Source organism: Corvus kubaryi, unplaced genomic scaffold (assembly GCF_017639235.1).
Source record: "Corvus kubaryi isolate FWS band 111438036 unplaced genomic scaffold, C.kubaryi_AGA036_p1.0 37392, whole genome shotgun sequence".
NCBI lineage: Eukaryota > Metazoa > Chordata > Aves > Passeriformes > Corvidae > Corvus > Corvus kubaryi.
The window spans coordinates 2,366,025-2,389,152 of record NW_024581131.1 but is presented as its reverse complement, the minus strand read 5'-3'; the positions used below and the strand labels follow the sequence as shown (position 1 = coordinate 2,389,152).

Here is a 23,128-nt window from a genome sequence, read left to right as displayed (position 1 = left end):
CAAAAGAAAATCTCATTTCACATCTAAAAGAGGATGTCACAAAAATTGTCTTACCATACATTTTACTGCAATGTTTTATATGAATATTAGAGACGGGTTAACAGTCATATATCCAATCCTCCCCATCAAGGCACAGGGGCAAATATTAGAAATAAAATATTTTTTCTCCTTTTCTGGAAATGAAATTTAGGGATTTTCTATTGAATTCAAACATCTAAAACATTGCTTAATTTAATTAAGATGCAGTGAGACTACTAGTGCAGCAGAACTTCATTCAGCAAATATTAGGAATCAGAAGAGAAAAATAAAAATTGAAAAAATTATCCATAAAACAAAATAATGTTTAGGAAAAAATGCCATTGTGTTGGAATTTCTCGGAAGCTGGTGTAAAAGGTTGGGCAGTATTTCTCTGTGTAAGCGCTTCACTCTCAGTTTTACATTTGTAGTTTCACATGAAGCTGTAAACAGCTCACGGAGAGAGTTTGATAAGAAAGTGCATTTAAAATGTCTAATACTAAGTACGCAGTTTTTTATGGCAAATGATGTTGTCAGGAAAAAGCAGTCTCAGACCTAAACCCGGGATTTTAGTAAGGTTTCTACATGGCCAATATAGTGAGTTTTCTAGGACCTGAGGTGAGGTTTTTTTGACATCTCTTTGACAAGTCTGCTATTGGTTCTTCTATAATTACAAAATTCAGCCAAAGCTGTTGAAAGTATTCCTGTGTTTTGGGCCAGGTTCAGAGATAAAATAATAGGAAAGGTGAACAACTGGCTTCCCTTAGTGTTTATGGGAACATGGGGATCAGCTCTCATGCCATTGTAAATACTGGGTGTTTCTATTGAAGTTTTTGATCTACATGTATGTGTAGATAATCTGAAGGGAGAGTTAGACCTGCTGAGTTTTTAATCCCAGTGTAATGAAGAAGCAACAGGCATTGTGAACATAATTACTGAGGGACTTGATTTTTCTGCTATTTAGTATTTGTGTCCCATTATCAGAAGGAAAACCTTTGGATATCCCCATTTCCCCATGAGACTTCCCCTCTTTTGCTACATGACAACTTAAATCCTTGTAGAACTATTGGGTTGAAGTTAGTTTTGCATCCCTTGCAAATGGGAAAAGTTAAAGCATTTAACTTTCAAACCATGTTTATGAAGTTCATCTTCTTAAGGAAGACATTATTTTGACCTGCTATTTTTGCTTGTGCTTAATGTGTGTTCTCTGATAGGGAAAACAAAACCAATCTTGTGCTTTTTTCACTCACAATATTAATGTCCACAAGAAAAGATGGCAAACATCATCTGTGTGGGGATGTTTTCACAGAGAAGGTTCTGATCCTGAAAATTTATTCCTACTATGACATTTGAGTATTTTTGCTATCCTTATTAGCACAGTTCCTGATATCTCAGTGCGGATTCTTCTCCAGAAGAGGAACTGTTCTATCAGTAAATGATGTTTAGATTTTGTTTGTTGGTTTTTTTTTTTTGTCATTTCACTTTCAATACCTCTTTTATCTTGATTTTTTTTCTAATATGCTATTTCTGTCTATTATATGGCCCAAAAATGTGGTTTGTAGTCTCTACTGTTATCATCAGCATAGCATCCTCCTCCCCTTCCCCTCCATGATCTAGGGAAGTACTGTCATCTGTATTTAAATGGGAAAATCTGAAACCGAAGGTCAGGATATTTTTTCAGCTCCCCAAGTCCTGAGTGAGTGCATTAAATAGGGACTGTCTTTATTTTAATTTGTATTTTTTTTTCTTTAAAAACATTGGAATTGAGCATTAGAGTCAATAACAATATTAATAATGTGAATTTTCTCTCTATATAATGCCACTGTGTTATTTTGATGGGCTATGCCCTGGGCTACAGTCTACTCAGTTAAGAAAACAAAACTACTCATTTTTCTCTTTATCTCATATTTTAGTGTTTGTATTGCTGTACAGATTACTCACAGCCTGTGGCCTCTGCTATATCATTATATTCTAACTCAACAAGAACAGGTTGGCTATGAGATGTAGTTGAAATGTATAATATCCATTTCTCTGTTTATATCCAGCAATATCACATTTTTGCTACATAGACTCTGAACAGCTTGTTTTGATTACATATGAAGCTTTACTAAACCTAATGAAAACACTATTCACAACCAAATCTCTACTTGCTGCTGAAAAACCCTACAAATAATTTATTCAAAAAATCACTGTCTTCCTTCCATGTGCACATGTATGAATTAACACTTAGTGTGTACTTTTAATATCATTTAGAGTGTAAATCTGCAAGTTCTTCTGGATTTAAGAGAAATTCTAAGAAATGAGCTGAAGTGAGTTTTATTTTTTTTTTTAATTTATTTTTTAAAATAGAAGACAATAGTAAAATAGAATGGTATCTGTGAGATAGTAACAAAATCACTAAACATATTTAAAGTCCTCCAAGGCTTATAGATAGAGTTCTTCTTTTCATGTGTGTGAAAGGAAGTAATGAGTCCAAGAGATTTGCTGGAATTCTGCTTTTTGCTGGGCACCGGTTTGGAGGAGGGGGAGGTTGAAGCTCTGGCTAACATCACATTCTTTCCTGCATTCCTGACGTGGATTACATTTTAGGACTCAACTGCAGATTCATCACATTGCTAAAATCGGTGCAACGTTTCACTGTGCTGCTCCATGAGCTGACCAGGCACTTCTCAATCCAAACCTTTGCCTAGCACCTTGCTTTGACAGCTATGGAGCTGTTTGGGAGTAACTTGGGAGCAGTTTCTGTTGGTTCAGTCACTGCATTATTTTTATTTTGAATGTATTGGTTCACTTTGATTGGAACTGTTGTGAAAAGCAGTCAAGGAAGATAACCTCTGAATATAAGGCATCACTCAGGAAACACTTGAGAATTGCTAAGAAACAATGCAAGAGCAAGAAGTCCAATGAACATGTGAGAAAAAAAATTGTTATTTGGAGGAGCAAAGCTAAGGTACGAGCATTTGCTGGACATACTGGTGCCTCAGTTGCCAGCAGGTGATGGCAAATCTTTAGGGGAAATATTCAACTGGATTACTATAGACATTCTTGTGACTTGTTCTTAATGCAGTGTAAATGTTTTGGCGATTCATGATGTCTGAAGAAAGGGATAAATCCATCAAATTCTTTCTAGAAGGGAAAAAACATCAGAGCGGGACACTTTAGGTGGTCAGATAGGGCTCAGTTGAACCTGAACACTCAGAGGTGCCTGTGAGGGCACTTCTGGGCAGGGCCTGCTGACTCTATTCCAGCTCAGTGTCAGGCAGAGATCTGGGTGTGTGGACGGGATGAAAGCCTTGGGAGGAGCCAAACTGAAAGGCAATGGGTGCAGGATCCCAGAGCCTGGGAGATGTATGTGGGTATGGAGGGTCCCTGTCCTCGCCTGTCTGTGGCCACAGCGACATGGGACAATGAAGGGTTGGTATGTTCTCACTGAGCTGATTTCATATTCACTCAGCTATTCAGATGTTTTCTGGCTAAACAAAGACAGGACCATGATAAGTATAGAATTGTTTTAAAAGTCTGCTGTTTTGCAAATGATACATGTTTCAAATGGCTCCCACCTAAGAAATTGCTGCGACGTTTGAGATTTAGTATGTATGGAATTAGGAGAAAACTTGTGGACTATCAGTAAAGCATTTTCATCCTTCTCATAAAGTATAACTAATTTAAACTCTTTTTTGTTTTTAAAATCTGACATTTTTCTCTACAGAAAATTTTCAGTAGTTCTTAATATTAATTCTCATTACTGTCTGTGGACATATGGTAATAAAATTTCCTTGCTCAAAGCTGAAAATGCAGAATCATTTTGAGACATAAAGGGAGAGGAGGGATCTTACACCTTCCCAAGAGAAGCTATCCGGTGTGTTTTGCATGCTGGACATGTTTGCTGTGCTGCTTTCTGCACTGGGATGCTACAAAGCACAATGGGAGCATTTATAAAACTTTTTATTGACTAAGAACAGGACAGTAGCATATGGGAACACCAACAATTGCTAACTGATCATGAAATAAAGAAATTCCAGTATTCTAGTGTTATAAAAAGAAGGGGGGGGGGGGAAAGTCATTCAGAACTTAGTCATATTGGTTCAGCTGTTGTAACCAAAGACTGATAAGATAATAGGGGTCTTTGTGGCTGTTTTCTGCTGAAATGCTTTATCTTTATGATACACTTGGGGCCCTTTAGAGTGGAAGCTTTTTAAACTGCTGCTGGAGTTAGAACTCAAATTAGATGCTGTTGCAATGGCAAGGGGGCTCCTTAGTCAGGCAGCCCTCACAAAGTGACTTTTATCTCTGAAGCCCTTCCATTAGATTGTTACTTTCTTCTGTTTTTTCTGTTTATTTTTGTTGACTTTTGCTGCCCTATTTTGTGGCATTTAGAAGGTGACCCAATCAAAAAAGGGTAAATGCTAAATGCTGGACAGAGCCTGTGAAGTGGAAACATCACAGCCCATCTGATGTGTGCTGCAGACTTCAGTGTTAGACAGAATGGTTTAACCAGGTTATCTCTGGGAAGCTAAGATCAAATACACTTTCTTTTATGTCTAGCATTGTGTTTTTGCTTTCTTTTCAAACAATGTCCATAAAGTAATAAAATCCCCTCCAACCTAACAGAGGAATTGAGTCACAAAGGCTTTTTTTTAAAGAAAAAAAAAAGCTGAAATTTCTTAACTCAATTCAAAATAATTTTTGATCGTTGGTTGAACTGCTTTGGCTGATGATACTTTGGAACTGCAGTTATGTGATTTAAAGCCCTACTTTAGCGTTTGGCAAAGTCCACACTTCTTTCTTGCATTACTGTCTCCTGATTTCATAAAAGTCACACTATGTGTTTGTTCTAGAAACATAACAGGAGTAATAATTTGTGATTTATTAATTTGTATTTCCTGTAAGCGTATGGAGCAAAAGTTAGTTTAGATGCAGTGCATAAACAAGGATGTTATTTGTCATGCTTTACACTAATCACAGAATTCAAGAGAACCAATAATACTTTGCAGCTGTGTAGAGATTCCATGCAAAGGTCTCAAAGCACTTCAGAAACATTAACTAACCAGGCATAAAAACCTCTGATTGGTAGTGTTTTACTTCGTGTACATGTTGGGAAACTAAGGCAAGCACATTCAAGAACCCACAGTAATTTAATGTCACAGCTAAGAACCCTGCTTTAGCAAGCTATGGATCATGCCTATAAAATTTTTGGTTTATTTATGACTCCAGTATTTTGTCTTTTATTCACTTGATAGCATATGTGGTTTTATCTAGTTTTCTTTTCCTGAGTGTCAGAGAGATTAGTTTAAATTACGCTGTGTAAGCCTAGAAGTCTATTTTTTGTTATGCCTGTTTCTTTTTTTCCCCCTTACCAGCAGCTATTGCTCTGCCTCCACCTCATGACAGCTTGCCACAAGGACAGTAAAAAATTTAACATTGAAAAGCCTCCAGTGTTTTCTGACATGCAGTTACATTGGTATATAGACTGAATAGGTAGTAAAAGGTAACAGGAGTGTTGTAAGGTGGCAAACCAGTGGTTGATACAGGAACTATCATTGTATTATATATCTAAGCTTACAGGATACTTGTTTGTTTATTTATTTTTTTTTTTTTTGCACTACTTAAAGAAATCTAGGTAGATAAAATGAAGGATGAGGTTTATGATTTTTATAAAATGCACTGTAAGATACATGATGCTCTTTCTATTACTTTATGTAACAGAAATCATGTAGCATTCTAATTGGCTTTAAAAAGATAGAGTTTTGCCACAAGCAGAATTTTTTCTAAATGTAATTTTAGACCACAAGTTGAACTCTTCTCTCTTTTTCAGCAGATTTATAGCTACTTTTTATTTTCCCTCTCCTGGTTAGATTGACCTATGACCAGAATTTCTCAAAAGTTCTCTTTGATGCCTTAGTTCTCTTCAATCTGAGTATTTTATCTCAATTTGTGCTGAAATGCAAAATAAAGAGTAAAATAATAAGCACACCAGGAAAAATTAAAATATTACTATGACCAGATTATAATCACAAAGGTGAGGATATACAACTGAAGTACTATCAAAAATAATAACAATTTTTTTCTGAACTTTTGATGAGACTGTCACATTTTCATTTTAAAAAGAAGTCCTTAAACACTATCAGCTTCCCACCAACACTCAAAATTTTAAATACTGCTGGTAAAGGGAGTCAATGGATCAAATTCAGTATATCTGTCGTCACTGAAATAAAGGCCCCTAAGAAAAATGTGTCAATTTTAAAGGTCTTTCCTAACTGAAGACCATTTTGTGATAGAGCCAAAGGTTAATAAAATCAGTAGTGAATGTAGCAATTTTACAGATAAGCTATTCACAACAAGTGTAGTTACTTGAATAAAAAGCTAATTCAGTTCTAAAATGCCACATGCAGTAGCAGTGAATAGCTGCTTTTAGGTGCTTTCTGGAGGAGGATAAAATACAGAATCACAGCACTCTTCTTTTCCAGCATCCCTAGCTGCCTGTAAATTGCTGTGAATGAGACTGTGGGCTGACAGGCTCTATTAAGACAAACTGCCTTTCTCATCGGAGAGATAAAATAAATCAGGTGTTTAGTCAAATTAAAATACTTCAGATGGAGCAGGCCCTGGGGAGCACTGATCCACCTGACAAATCTGAGAGAAACTCAAGACAGATGTGTTTTGGGGATAAGGAAGACCCCATGGAAAAAAATGCACTGCTGTCTTTGGAGTAAGAGAATAAGATTAGAACAGAGAGAGAGCTGTGGTATATAATATTTTATGGAAGCTGGCATATTTACTGTTTATTTTTTACTAAGTTTTTTGTTTTATCTGTTTTTATGGCAAATACATTTTACAGATAGCTGTATTTTTGTTTTATTTATAGATATTTTCAGTCAGCAGCAGAAGTTTATTTACTGGTAATGAGTTTAGGAATCTCATTGCTTGCTGCAGTAAGTGGATGCAAAACAGATGATGATGGCACACAGCTACTGATGACCTCTCTTGTCCCAGCCAGATCAGCTCAATCTGGTCTGCATTCTAAGCAAGTTGGTTTTTATTGGTATTTAAACTGTAAAATAGTGGTTGGGATTTTCCACTCTAAAATTAAATTATACCTCCTCCCCCTCCACACACACACACACACACACTGTTCATACAACACCATTCTCATCTTATGCTTGTTCTCGTCCCGAGCATTGCTTGGTTAGGTGTCCTGCAGCTTCATGGAGGTCTCGTGATTTTCCAGGAGCACAGTGTACATTTTGTGGTCATCAGTTCTATTCTGTTGTTGGATTACATAGCAGGGTACAAATTAAAGAGCAGAGTACTTTAAATGGGGTCATTTATTTCAGATGTGTTTCTTGGGGGGGAAAAAAGGAAAGAAAAACAATTGCTGTGAATTCCTGAATAAGAGCAGTAACTTCTGCCTGCTATTGTAAAAAAATCAGGGAAAGAAAAAAAGAAGAAGAAAAAAAAAAGATTATAAATTTGTGGCAACTTTATGAAATGGTTCTAAGAAACCCTAACAAAACAATTATATTTTGTAGCCTTAGCAGGCAGTCTTGTGGTGGTTTTCTACTCATGTTATGAAGCAAGTACAACTACACAGGACAATATGGAAGTGGAGTGAGCGATTAATATCTGCTTTGGGCATGTAAACTATTTTATGACTGTAAGCTCAGGGGCTTGCATTATGACGCCAAAGCTGCTTGATGGATGTGAAAGTCTCAAGCTCCTGTTTCCTGGGTGGCAGTGGAGGACAATAAGTATCATTTGAGACAGCAGGTTGTTTCCCATTGGCTTTTAGAGTAGGTGGGTGGAGTGGTTGATCTCTTCAAGTCACAATGGGCAAGGGAGTTTTTCTTTGGCAGAAGAATCTTTTATCCATGGAAATGGATTCAAAACCACCTAAATAACCTTTGAACCATAGTGAAAAATTTTCAGTTTAGGAGAGTTAAGGTGGGTCTATACTGAAGTTGCAGGTAATTGAACAGATGTCAGCATGGAGCTTGGTACATGCTAAAGGCTCCTGGCTAGGCAGTACTTTCAGTGCAGGCACTTTCCTCGCCACATGCCTGCCTAAGCTTACTTTCAAAAATTAATTTGTTGTTGTTTTTGTCTTGAAACAGGTTTTTGCACAGAGCTCTTTTATTGCTTCAGTCACTCATAGCGCACTAAGGATTTGCAATAGCTCGGTCTGGGTAGTAGAGTGTCCTTCAGCTTCATGCATCCATCATACCTCTTGTGACTAAAGAAATCACTAAAAACGCTTTCTAGAATTTCTACTACAACAGAAGTTACACAATTTTCCTCTTCTGGAGACCTGTGTCACATATATACTGAATGAAGATTAGGCATTGGAGGGTAGGGAAATGTCATGTTGTTGGAAACTCTTTTAAAACTAAGATACTTAATAACAAATAAGAAATTGATTATTTTTAGTGCTTCATGTTGCTAAATGCAATTAATAGATGTACAGAAAATCAGGTACCCTTTGCTTCTGGGTGTTTGCTTTGTTTAGAGTGAATGACTTAAGCCATGCAGTTTCTTTTTTTCCATATAAAGCAATCACAGACTGAGGTTTTCTTGTATGCTGCATTTGCAAATGAAATTCTGTGTTAAGAATCATACTGGTCCTATCATAGCACAATGTAAGTAGTAGAGAATTTTGGCTTTGTCACCTTCTTGGCAGATGCCTGTTTTGTCTCCCTTCTCCTTATGAAACCTGTCAGCCTCTTTCTTCTCTTCCCTAGGAGGTATCCATCTTACTCCTGGGAAGAAGGTGAAGTCATAATTTTGTGACAGTTTCTCCATTCTCTCCCAGGTCCTGTTCCTCACACATTTTCTTCCTCTTGGAAAGTGCTGTAACTTTGTTATCACAGTCCTCCATTGTGAGCAGAGGAAAGGAAGTTTGTGAATACCCTCTTTTGTACCGCTTCTCTTATCATTGTGGCAGACTACAGACCTGAATAATTCTTGATTTGGTTTTCTTCTTCTCTAATTTTCAGTTCTGCTGTACAACATACAGTTGTTTAACTTATCCCACTTCCAACTCTAAACATCTTTCAGATCCTCTTCCAATATTCCTGAGCTTCTACCTTGCTGTACTTATACAATCTCTCACAGAACTGTGGGTCTGAAGTGCTCACACAAGGAAATGTATTGTATGGTTCAAATACAGGAACTGACATTGCTGTTTCTGACAGAGTAATGTATTCCTACATAAGATGGGATATTTTCAGATTGATTTGGAAAAGGACCCTGTACTCTCCACTTATGAGACCCATGCAATTTACCCATAAACAGTCCATTAAGCATCATTAGTGCAAAGAATAAATGTACCATAGTTTCATATTAATTAAGTGCTCTCTGTAGAGTAAACTTTGAAAGTTAAATGAAAATTCTTAAGCTATTTTCTCAGGTTAGCCATTTCTCTTGGGGACAAGTAAAGCTCATTTTTAGTACACGTTCCACAACCAAAACTTGCATTTACCTAAATGACCTAGCAGGTATGTGGGTATTTTGGAGAAATGATAAAAAATTCTTAAACTGCTTCTTGCACCAAACAGCATCTTTTCAATTCTTTTTTATCATTTATACATACATGGGGTGAAAAAACAACAAAATATATAAAGTGAGGGAAAATAATAAACTCTGAATGTATTTATCACAGTGGGCAGATTTAGATGGAGAGGATACAGGGATTCATCCAGAAAAAATCCCTGTCAGAAAAAAGGAAATGTTCTACACCTTTTTTGCTCCCATTTCTGCTCCTCCCCTGCTTAGAGCACAGCAAATCTATGCGTTACATTCTTTTGAGATTTGTTAGTAGAAAACATATCCAAGCTGCTGTTTGACAAAAAGCACGTTGGTGATGCAGCCATTTTTTGGGGGGAGGAAATATTGCTTTGTAACTCTTGTCTACCTCATATTTACAGTACATCTTTCCTGCACGTTTAGGTACACCAGAAAGCCTGGCAGAAAAAGAGCGACAGCTCTCTACTATGATCACCCAGCTGATCAGCTTACGGGAGCAGCTCCTGGCTGCCCATGATGAGCAGAAAAAGCTGGCAGCCTCACAAATTGAAAAACAACGGCAGCAAATGGACCTTGCTCGCCAACAGCAAGAACAGGTGAGGCTCCAAGAAAGAAACCCGTGAAAATGGTTCACACAGAATGCTTAGCACAAACACTGTTCTGCCTGGTGTTGCTTCCTTTCATGTTTTTTGTTAAAAGAGCTTAAATATCCACAGAAGTTACATATTTTTTCCAGAAAGAGGAAATATTATAGGACCCTGAAAAAAAAAAAACAAGAAGGGAGGAATGGATGACAGATTTGACAGTTGTTTCATGCACTGAGATGCAATTTTGAGAGTTATGAACAAGCCAGACTGTAACCACTATTTAACTCTTTCTCTTTTCGACAAGAAAATAACTAAACAAAAACCCCTTAAGCATACTCAAACCTTCAAATATCTTGTACAAGTAGGGTTTGATTTGTTTGTTCAGGTTGTGGAGGGTTTTTCTTGTATTGTTTTTTTTTGTTGTTGTTGTTGCTTTTTTCTTGATTATTTGTTTGTTTTAAAGATGCAGTTGTCCAAAGAGTTGTCCTCTTCTCATTGAACAAAAGTGCAACAACAATGATCCCATGCACTAGTCCCCCAGGCATTAGATCAGACAGATCCAAATTAATGTGTGGTTTTTAGGAATCTGACATTATTACTTGAATTATCTTTTCAGTTAAATATATTTTATAGGATATATACAGCAATGTATGCTCTGTTGATTTTAATGAGTTGTGACGTCTGGTATTTTATGTGCTTGGGTATTTGCCCACATGTAGGAATATGGACTCATCCCCTAATGGAAAATAACATAAAGGAACACTGTAAAAAATCAGAAGTTAGAATGTCATTTAGCCATCTAGAGATGACACAGTAATTAACTATTGACACTTGTGAATAAGCTAGCACAAATTAATCTTGACACATTTGCAGACGAGTGATATCTTACAGTGAACACTTTGTAATTATATTTCAAAATGAAAATTAAATGACACTTAAAACTAGGTTGTCATGCTCAATGAAGCGAGCATGTAGCTCAACCGATAGGCAAATAAAATTCAGAATTTGAGCCACATGGTGCTTGTGTACCCTACTTTACTGTGTCAAGCCTATACATCAAGACAGTGCTATGGTAATTGCATTGCAGGGTCTTGGGTACATTTCCTATCACAGTGCTGCTCCAGCTAAGAGGAAGCTTTGAGATTAGATGCTCCCTGGTATATTTCTTGTTTTCATCAGGAAATGCCTATTCAAATGGTGCTGTGTTGTACAGGCAGGTACAAAAAGCTGTTCACAAGCAGTCAGAACCCTGGCAGATCAGTTACTTTGCACATGTAAACAAAAATCTCCTCTTTGTCTTGGCTATAGTTTACCATGTTAAGCTGCAGCCAGGTCACCAGCAGCTCCAAACAATACTGGTTGCAGAGTACTGTGTACCTGTGAAAGAATGATATAGCACTGATACAGAATGGCCCATGATGTAGCTCCATGATCTGCCTCATTTCACTGTGAAGCTGCAAATCGGGATCATCTTTTACCTTTGCTGAGACTTTAGCAGTAGGGGAAATGTAGACATAAACCTAACAGACCTCATCTTTAGTTACAAACACTGCACTTCTAGGATGGAGTCACACAATTGGTGTGTAACTCATTAAAAATGGTAACTCCAGCTCTCATACAGGTTTTAAATATTCCATATAACACTGTCCCCATCAGGGCTGTTTCACCAAGCACAAACACCACATCTGGCCACTGTGCTGACAACAGATACCTGAGGCCCTAGGACCTGCCCCTGGGCTACCTGGGCACATGCACTGCCAACTCTCTTTGAATTCCCCTTTTCACTCACACACAAGAGTCTGCTCTTTCAGTCTTCACTCACTGTATTTTATTGACTTGCTTGGGAGGTTCATCCAGAAATATTTGAACACCAGGCTCCTAAAAGGAGTTTGAGCTCTGTTACAGGCATTGGTTTGCTTGACTCCATTTTCTTGTAGCCCTTTGCCTTCATCCAGCCCCAGAATCTTGTGGACCTTAATTTGTCTCCTTGAGGCCTTGTACAAGACTTAAAATATGTATGAATTTTGTGTTGATTTCTCTTACAAAAGTGAATTTTAACTGAAAAAAATTACAGAGTTATTTCCATGTGACAGTGAGAGAGAAAAGAAATGACAGCCTTAGTCTCTGTGTGTGCACAATTACAAGCTGTTAATATGTGACTGCAAATTCCTTATGAGTTAATCTGGACAGTTTTCACTAAAACGATGTGATTGTTTATTTCCAAACCAACCTTGATACATTCCTACCATTTTTTTATCATAAAAATATTTTACTTAACTTTCTCTGTTTATAACTGAGTAAGTGTGCTCAGAAGATGTTGGGGAAGGACACCAGGAGGGTTTTTGCTAAAACCAAAACAGTGGATTTGAGTGACCAAAATACCTTTGTCACCAACTCCTTGCTGTTTTATGTGATTCCTCTGCTCTAGATAAATATTTATAGGAGGGGAAATTATACTTAAGAAATGAAGGTAGCAGAAGTGCTGAGGCTGGGATTTCCAGGAAACACAAATCTTGTCCTCATTTTAGTCTGCTGCACATTTACCCTTCCAAAGCAGAAGTCCAGTTGTTCCCCCAGCTCACTGTGGCTTCTTCCCTGTGGCTGCCATCCACATCACTCATTGCAAGAAGCAACTCTGTGGTCTGAGGGCTGGAGCCTATTTCCCTTCTGCTCTAGCATGCTGATTTTGTTGGAATCAGGGAGGTAGATAGGGTATCTGTAGCAAATTCTCAACAGTGTCTTTGTGTTCCCTACCCTGAATATTTGCTTTTCTCCATCTATGTTAGAGAAGGGATAGAGTGAATTTTACCCTTCAGATCCCTTAATGAATCTACCAAATGAGGGTGAGAATACCTACATATTTCATAGGGCTGTGTGGAGGATGAGTTACTGAGCACCAGGTACTGCTTTTACACAGAATAAGGCTCTGCTTCCCTAAGCGGCTCCAAGGATGATTTTTGAGATTTGCAAGAGAAATAATATGCTGCTCATTTTGAAGGGAGTCAGAGAAGCTTACCCTAGGAGCTTGTGCTGAATAGTGAAGCATCTATAAACACTAGCTAAGGCTCCAGTTCAGCAAAGCAGGAAAATGTATGTTTAACCTTAAGCACCTGCGTAATCCCATCCCCATTCAGAAAAGCACTTAATTTTAAGCATGTGTTTCATTCCCATTGTAACTAACAGTAATGCATCATAGTTAAAGATCACCACAGGCTTAAATGCTTTGTTGAATAGTGATGAGATTATTCACAGGCACACAAATAAACTTATGTTTCTGTGCTTTTCAGAGTCAAGGCCTCAGTGCTTAAAATACATATTTCTTACTCGCTAACTAGATTTTTATGTTGCATTTAAATTTACCTCTAAAAGATGCCCCATTTAAAAAAAAGTTAATATGCTTAATAAAAATATAATAAAGAATAACAAATATTATGGGTTTTGGTCAATAGTGTTGACATTTTAATATTGCTGCTTTAATTTAATAGAAATTTTATTTGTAACAGATTGCAAGACAACAGCAGCAACTCCTGCAACAGCAGCACAAGATCAATCTACTGCAGCAGCAAATTCAGGTCAGTGTATTTTATTGCTCTCTTCTGATTATACTTAAGTTCCATTTATGGAGAGGGAAGGGTCTAAAATAAAGCAGCCACATGCTTTACTAACAAGCCTCAGTAAAGATGCTCTTTATGGGAGTTCCTTGCGTCCCAGAAAATTATTGTCAGACATCTTTTTTGGTGCAAAGAACTTTAATAGGCAAAGTTTTCTTCTGAAAGTTATGGACTATTTTTAAATCTCACCATCTTGTCATAATTCTGAAATCTGCAATCAGTTTGACTTGTATTGTGTGAAGTAAAAGCAGATTCTCAATCATTGTTGGAGGAATTCTGTGTTTTACAAAGACAAAATTGAGACATCAAAGCAGTAGTAAGCCCCTGGCACCAGTGTGCTCATGTACAAAGACCTACAGGTGTATGTGTTCCAGGTGCCTTTGGAGTAATTATACCCTTGTGGATCTGGAAGTATTCTGGAGATATTTAATTATCTGTACTTGTATGCAGAACATGGTTCAATTTTGTGCAAGTATACATGGGTAGGGACTGACATGGATGTAGAGGCATTGTTGGCATGTCGCTGTAATACCTTCTCTGCTTCCCACTTTGAAAGCATTTCCATGGGCCTATTCACTGACTGAAATATTTCAATTTGGTCTGACAGATGATTGTGCTGCCAATCACTTATAAGCTTGGGCTACCCATTTCTTTTCCTTAATTAGCTGATTGCTATGTTACTAGATGCCAAAACTGAAGTTTTTCTTTCCCTCATCCCAAAGGAATGCTTGTAAATGCTTTTGAAAATGTTGTAATGCAGTTTCAGTTACACTTTTAAGGAGTTTATTTAACAGATATAGATGTGTTAATACCTCGTATGAGAGACACAGTTGAATTGTAGAGCACTGTTATTGTTGTTGCCTATTAGAAGACTGTGTATTCATATTAGGTGTGCATCAAGGATGGAAGAGATATTAAGAATAGTGAAAGGAAGAAATGCACCATATTCTCTAAGTATTTTTTGCAAGTCTGACTTCAGAGAGCAAAGAATAATGTAAAAAAATCTTTACTTGGCATAAAATCTAAGACTGAAACCTAGCTAAGTGTACAAAACAGAAGAGTTATCTGCATGAGAAATTTCTAATTTTAAAAATTCCTTTAAAGAATTATGAAAGAAGAATTACAACTAAGTATTTTTTGTTTCTGCTTGGAGAATTGTAGGTATGTTTGGCTGGAGAGTATCTGCTCTGTAGTAAAAAGTTCAAAGGTACTTCATGTTTCACTTCAGTCAATACTTTCCAGTAGCTTTACCCTTCCACTGTCTCCAGGGAAATGTGGTCTTAGAATTCATTCCAGCATAGATTGCAGATTCATTTTCTCATTCACTTCCATCTTTCCTCTTACATAGTGCTGAACCCTCCACAGGTTCTTTCCCATCCTTTCCTAGATGTATATGCAAGGAAGTGTTTTGATGATTATTCTATTCATCTGAGCTAAACTAGTTCTTGTTGACCCTTCCTTGTATTTGCTTCCAAATTCTTGCCGATATATAGTACTCTTATGCCATAGTTCCTCAGTGGTTTGGCCTCTTTATTTATTTTTGATTGTTACATTTACATGAGTCTAATCAGTGTATTTGAGGATTGAGGACTGTTTCTTCTCCCAGTTGGTCAACCAGATTGGTAGTGGGCATCTCATGGCCCGAGGAACACTGTAGGCTCCAATGAGAAGCTCTAGGCATGTTGGGCAGATGCCAACTCAAAGATCCAATGGTCTTATGGGGACATTACTAAAAGAAAGTTTGCTGGAAGATTGTCTTCTAAACACCAGCTTACATGGTCCATTTGCTTGGAAGCCAAGTGGTTCTGCTTTGTTTATTTGTTCTGTCTTAATTTTGTGGCAGATTTGGCAGCCAGAAGTTGCTTGAGAGAGAAGTTAGTTGCTAAGTTGCCTCTGCAGTCCATAGTGTTCTTTTGCTGCTGTAGAATTGGTTATGAATGTTACAGTTTGAGATATGTTGTTCCTTAAGGGCTGGAGCTGGGATGGAGGCAAAACAGGAGACAGAAATAGTGCTGGGCTGTTTCTCCCAGGTCCTCTCCCACCATCTTCCCAAGAAACCTCAATACTAGTACTGAAGTCACACTGGTGACTCTGGGTGGGATTCATCGTATCAAAAATAGGTAACTGCAGTACAGACTCTGTCTCAATTAATTATCCAGATTTTTCTTGTAGTGAGCAGTGAGAAGCAAAGTGAATAGTTTTAGGATGCAATTTGTCTTGTACTAAAGTAGGTATTTAAAATATATCAGATACATTGTTCCCTAAAATGGCTGCTTATCTCCATTAATAAGAAGGATATGCATCCCAGTGGCTTTAGTATAGAGGTCTGATGCGAGGTCAGGTGAATTGTGCTCTCTGTGGCTTGAAGGGGAAACAAAATTTCTATTAAATATTTACATTCTCAGTTTAGTTTTTGGGCCCGGTAGAATTTGCAGCTCTGTCCCCGATAACTTGATTTTGTTTAGAAGGCTTGTTCAAAGACACTCTTGAGCAACCATTTTCAGGAAACAGTGATTACCTACACAGAATGGTGTGGGCTCTTATCTGTACTTCGTATGCGTGGGAAAACAATAGTACCCTTCCCTGCCACTCCCCTTTTGAAGAACAGGTGCCAGTTCCACCTGGGCAGGGGCCTACTCATGGCACAGATACTCGAGGCAAGTACAGCGTGTTCTCCAGGATGCAGGAGAGGAGCATTGCTGATGCAACGTTTTCAGCATGAGACACGGAGTGTGTCAGCTGTCCTCTCCTGAGGTGCAGTGTTAATTCCTGAACAAGAGTTGCTGTGAATAAGTGCACCCAGTGTAACTGTTTAAACAATTAGAAATTGCTTTAGAAGGGGCTTAAAAGATTTATGTCAACCGCATACAAAAGTTAAAATTATTTATATTAAATAAAACATGTTTCCCCTGGACAACTACTGGGTTAATTTACTGAGAATCTACATTACCTAGTATTTATTACTTATATTGTGCATGTAATATTTAATAATTTTAACACCTTATTTCATTTAATTGGTGAAAGGGTTTTTTTGTTTGTTTTATTTCACTTTTGAGACCATTTACTGGAACACCTTACTCCAGACTTGTTATGCATCCAAAACTTTGTCAATAATCTATGAGCAAAGAGTGCTTTAGCTAGGCTTAGTGTATGAAAAAAGACAGGTATTTCAAGAGTACAGAGGTAATTAAATGTTCTGCATAATCATCTCATGTTTTCTATGTGAGGCTAATGTTTCTTTCAGGGTGTATGAGTTGGGGAAAGCAGTTTTGTTGCCTAAAGGGAGTGGGAATCTGGACTTCTCCTCAGTCCTGCTTCTGATTACCAGAAATTTGGCAAATTGTTTCCTTTTCCTCAATTCAGCTGTAATGTTTTGAGAATCTTGAATGAAAATTTTTCAAGTAAGTGCAGTGTATTATTACTTTTCAGCTCAAATGTTCACAATCTTCATAAACACTCTTCTACAGAGGAGTCCACAGAGATGGGTGGAAATCTAGTATGCCAAATTAAGTTCTTTGTTCTGCAGAGCTGTGCAGAGAAATCATTGCTTTCAGTGTAAATTAAAGTTGAGAAGGTAATGTGGGGCAAATAAGAGCTCACAGATCAGCCTTCAGGTTGATTAAGATTTTTTAAAAGATTTTTTTTTTTAAATAAAAAATATTCATTCTGAAGCCAAGGGCTCAAAATTGGACTATTTCAAGAACATCTCTTAGCCTGTGCTATGAAAGTGAAAATCTCTATCAATAAGTGAAAAAGCTGTTTAAAGGAGGAATTTGGTAGTACATCATGAAGATAAGACAAGATTGGAAGAAGAGAAGACATGCATTTCCTAAATGGTTCCAAACTAGTGGTCCTGAAATCCCTGTGAATTCTGTGCCTCATTACCAGAATTCAGTCCTTTCAGAATAAGGCTTAGAGACTTCTTTTGAGCCCCTTCATCCCCAGCTGAGGAAAAGAGGTGGATCCCACTGATGCTTTGAGCCTGTTGCTCCAGGATTTCCCTCTGAGAATGGGCGTTTGTGTGGATTTAAGGGATGAAAGTTTGCAGGGCTTCCCTCCTCTTGTGAGTAGGTTTCGTTCAAGCAAGTCCCAAATTGTGGCCAAAATCTTTAAAAAGGACAGTGATGGTTGAGGTTTTCTGCAGAAATCTGTGATGAGGATAACTGTGAAAGATGATCCAAGCTGCTTTTGTCCATTTCCCTTCACCTTATTCCTCTTTACTGTGCTTATTGCCATTGCAAAGCATTTAGTTTTCTGTTTGAATCAGTACAATTTCCATTGCATAGAAAAACTGGTTTCCTCTGCTCTCATAAGTATTCTGTTTAAATTCAGCCACTAGAAATTACTCCTAATAGTACTTTTTTCTAGTTTTAATCTCTACATTCATGCTGTTCTACTTCCATGTAAATGGTCTTATATTTTCTGTTTTCCTCAAATAGGGTGTACGTGACCACTGTGATAGCAAACAGACAAAAGAATAGTAACATAAAATTGCAATTATTTAAACTGTCTTTGAATAGGAATCATTTGAATCATAAGTAAAACTTAAGAGACTGAACCAACGAGTCTCTCTTCTTATCCATGATTAACTACTGACAATTGAGGTACCTGGTGAGCTGAATAAGGACTATCTCTTTATGTGAAGTACATGTCTAAAGATCAGGAATAATTACATTCCACATTAGCCTTCATAGCCTCCCTGACCTGGTTAATTAATTTTTTGCTAGGATAATAATAGTAGAAATAGATTTAAAGATACGCTTCATCATTAAGTATGTAACTGACCTCCAATTTTAAGAGCTGAACCTTTCATGTATTGCCTTTTGGAGACAGGTTAAAGCTCCTTGCAGAGAGATTGCTGAAAATGCACAAACTGGAATCCAGTTATTGTCAGCTCAGTTACACTCTCTGAGGTTGTCTCTCTTTGTAAACTCTATTTAGTGTTGACAAGCAAAAGCAATGGTAGTGCTACTGTTCCAGCGCCAGGGAATATTCTCCCCTACCTTTTTTTTTTTATTGATCATATAACTGATCCCTTTCTAGCAAACTCTGCACAGGACCAAATAAAGCCATTGAAAGCAATTTGATACTTCTATTGGCAGGGTACGCAGATCAGATACTCCCTTGAAAGAGAGAGAGAGTTATAAACAAAGCTTAGAAGTCTAGGAATAGCCCCCAGCTTCAGCAAACCCTTAAAATATTTTGTAATTGTATCTTCAATCACGAATTAGCCAGGAAAAACAGACCTTTTTTGCCTTTATATTTCACTGCTGTATGCTGTTTTTAATTGCCCACAGGCACACTGTTGTGATCTTCTGTGGAAGTTTAAAACCAGGATAAAAATGCAAATCTAATTATTTCTTTTATCTAATCTAATTAACTTTTACAAGTAATGATAGATGCACTGCAGCCTCCCTCAAACATTTTAATAATGATGTTTCTGGATTAAAGAATAGGTAAAAGTACTGTAATTTATAAGCAGGCAAGATTATAGCAGGAGAAAATGTAAAATATTGTGGTGGCTTAATAAACTATAGCTAGAGTTTATTAATTTACAGTAGAAAGGATGCATTTCCCTTAAAACCCAGTTTGCTTGTGAGTTGATTCCCAGACATCATTGGTATATATTTTAACTGTTTTTTTAAGCAGCTCAGTATTAAAAATAATATATATCCAACTCCCTTCTGCAATGTAGTTGTGTGCAGTTGGAAGAGAGAAATGCTGTTATGTGCCTGCAACTTGTAGCTGGCTGCTAAATTGCTGATTCCACTTCACGGGGCTCTGCCGTAGGTGTGGCACCACGGCTCCTGTCCAGCTCCTATGTTGCTCGGTGTAAATTGAAACTGATCCAATGGAGGAAAGACAAATATGCTAAACATCAAAGTCAAATGTTTCATATTTTATTTATTATCACATACTGGCTTATTAATGAGTTCTAAAGTCTTTATGTGATAATTACTCAAGCAAAAGATCTATTGTAGGCCGGCTTTTCCCAGTAAAAGGCATCTTCTTCATGGCTGGCTGGCTTGGAATTTTCTCTGTCAGCTGTGAGGGAAGAGAAGTGATGTAGGATCCTTGCCTTCTCTGAGTAGCACATGCTATAATAAGTATTCTGGTGATGCTCTCTATTCTTTATTCAACCTCTTCTGAACTACAAATGCTTTGACATAACAAAGTGGTGGTGGCAAAAAAGACACAGTGTGTGCAAGATTCATACTCCTCTGCTACTTGTAAGCTTCTGATCTTACCCCTTGGTCCCCCGTTTGCAAGGATCCTGCTAGCTGTCCTGCCCCTGAGGCCCTCAGTCCCTGGAAAGTTTTATCCTGGCAGAGCAGAATATAGTTCTGGATTTGCCTCTTAAAACTGCATGCAGTCATGAGGGGGGTGGGGAGGATGTGTTTTAAAAAAATTTTTCTGTGACCTTTTAAGAGTTAAATTAGCTGTCTTGCAGTTTTCTAATTCATTATATGACTTTTTTTTTTCTTATTTTGCCTACCCAAGTCTAAACAAATTGTATTTAATGCAAAAATTAAGCCTTGTGTATCTCTTTCATATGACTTCTCTAATTATAGAGCAGTAAATGGTAGAATAGCATATGTTAGCAACATGAGCAGCAGTCTATGAAATGAGCTACAAGTTAATAAAATGATCTTGTGGTGATGTTGGCCAAATGTTAGCACACATGTTTCGAAAAGTGGTATTTCAACAGACTTGAAGAATAGGACTTTGGCACACGGGTGACGAACATGATCTGATGTGTGGAAATTAGTTAAACCAAAGTAAATGTCATTGTTTCTTGGGCTCATGTTGGTGCAGAAAATGATAGAAGTTGTCCTCCCACTTTCCCTCTCCCACATGCGTTTTAAAATTGGAAATGAAGACATAGACATCCCCAGTTCAAGTCCTGCTGCTTCATTTGTTGGGGCGTGCTGTGCTGCGTCCTCACCAGTGGCTTAAGGACTTGTTCTCAGCTGTGCCTCTGCCAAAGCCAGGGGCTAAAATCCCGTTGATTCTATTCAGCCCAGACACTTCCACAGGCTTCGCTTACAGAAGAGCCTATGATTTGAGCCCTTTTAATTTAGAGGCAGATTATAACCAGCTCCTGAATAACAGCAGAGGATCAAGCAAATATTTGCTGCCCACCTGTGCTGCTGCCTGGGGGTCAATCTTGGCTGGTGCTCTGCCTGTTCCAACCCGGTGTGGAGTGACTGCCATGGCTGAGCCAGACACCCTGGTCTAGCTCTCAAGGAGTTTGACTGAGGTGATGCCCCTCTGAACCTCTCTGATGCTATTCCTCTGGCATCACCCCCTCTGTCAGTCTCATGATGTACTCTTTTCAATATTGCAATATTTGGGATAATGCAATAGTAATGCAATAGTAACACAAAACCAGTTTTGTTCCGTAGTGGCATGTGCACAAAGTAAAATGGATAGCTGGGAGTGGAAATGGTGCCAACTGGCAGCCTATCTAGCAGGACTGATCCTGTGAAGTCTTATTTGCTTGAGTAACACCCGCTCAGCCAGTGTTTGATGATTTGTGCACTAAGTGTTACTCACATAACTGGGCTTTGCAGAAGCAAGCACCTCTTGCAAGGAAGGACTTAGGATATTGGTGTTGTGGTTGGAATATCAAAGGTATAAATGTGGCAGGGATTTCAGGGAATGTAATTTGTTTTATTAGACAAACAGATGTAGCTGGAAAAAACAGGCAACCATTTGGGCAAGCCAGCTTTTTTCATGTCTTACATCAGTGTTACATTGAAACATACTCCTGGACTCATAGAAACTGCTTGAGATATTGGCCTTTCATTTCTAATTAGGTACTTTTTCTGTGATAATTTTTATGATTGACAACCATGTGATGGCCAAGAGGGAAAACAATCAGGTTTTGCATTGCTTTTTCTTTTTTTTTACCCCCTTCACCTCCACTATTTGACACACTCATCAGGAGATACTGAAAAAAGAAAATAGTTAATAAATGTTAGTATTGAAATGACTTGATTTATGGAGATATTCAGATATACAGGCAAGATATAAGGCTGGAATGTGGTGATATCAGAGGTCAAAATTTCTATCTGCAGAAGCAGGTATTTGGAGGAAAATGATGAAGTACAGCTCCCCATAAAGAAGGCCAAAAGCGTATAGCAAATAAATTGTAAAGTACTTCTTGAAATCTTACAGTAAAAAGTTAAATTTATCAGATGAACTAAATCCTGGCCTAAGGAATCAAAGCATTTTTTAGTTGTAATTGTGGGAATATTCCAGAATGTAAACGTATTACTGAATCAATTTGAGCATAAAAACTTATTTTTAATATATTTAACATCATGACAGCAAGAAAGAAGTAAGTGCATTGCTCTCTGAATGCATTAAGGAATTATGAATTCACATAAAGAAAGTAGTAGTATGTGCAATCCAGCAAATGAGCGAACTAGATGCTGTTTAACATTTGGTATACACTTGATGGCATGTAAGTAAAAGTAAAGTGAATGAATATTTCTAATATTTGCTGTCTTATGCAACCAGCTAATCCTGGCACTCACAAAAATGTCAAAGCATAGTTCTCAAGGAAGATAAATGGCCTTGCCTGGGTATTTACCTATCTAATCTTAAGGTTGTTAAAGTAGGAAAAATTGGTTTATGACTGCAGTTTGCATGCTATTTCCCTTTGTCTGTAACATTAAAAAAGCCCTCTCCCCAAATAATTAGATAATATACTGGCTTGTGTAGTATGCAAGGCTTTTGCTTCCTTGAAAGAACTAGTCTTTTATATAAATCTTGCATATATCATCTTCAGCAAGTTGGGCATTTGCACAGCTTGGGTAAATTATGTCTATATTGAGAATCTAGAAGTTACACAGTGTGCATTCCATACTTGAGGGATGGGAAATAAAAGTTGATATACTGTGCAGCACATGATATAACACAGTGAAATATCTTTTAAATTCCAGAGGGATGCACTGACATCACCACGGTTAATTCACACGCAGTAACTCCCACAAAATGCTATTAACTTTAAATCGAAATTTGTAATCATTCAGTAAAAAGAAAATAAATGATGTAAACAGTATACAATGGAGCATTATGAAATGCTGAATTAATCTTATTCACCCACCCAAAATGACAGTGTAAGAAACCATTGAAGTTGTAACACCAAATAAGAAAAGCAAAGAACTTCAGAGTTGAGGGCGAAGTGTGAAATCCATCTTGAGACACATCACCGTCACACAGTGTGGAAGGGCACTTCTGAGTATTTATTTTAAAGTAATGTATTAGGCATTTTTATTCTCTAAATGAGAGATTAACCAGTTGGAGGAATATATATCTGGCTTAAAATCTCGATCAGGTAGATAAATGAGTTGCGTGGCTACTTGCTACAGGTAACAAAATAGGGCA

At 37.6% G+C, this 23,128-nt stretch overlaps 1 protein-coding gene across 10 annotated transcripts in view; it reads left to right on the top strand.

The window, feature by feature from the left end:
- The window catches only part of SOX6 (SRY-box transcription factor 6), a 374,652-nt gene that overhangs the window by 217,540 nt on the left and 133,984 nt on the right, over positions 1-23,128 (top strand). For all 10 annotated transcript variants that reach the window (XM_042038377.1, XM_042038378.1, XM_042038379.1 and 7 more), the window contains 2 exons: positions 9,958-10,130; positions 13,625-13,693. In XM_042038377.1, the coding sequence (XP_041894311.1) occupies positions 9,958-10,130; positions 13,625-13,693 (242 nt within the window). The remainder of the gene's footprint in view (positions 1-9,957; positions 10,131-13,624; positions 13,694-23,128) is intronic.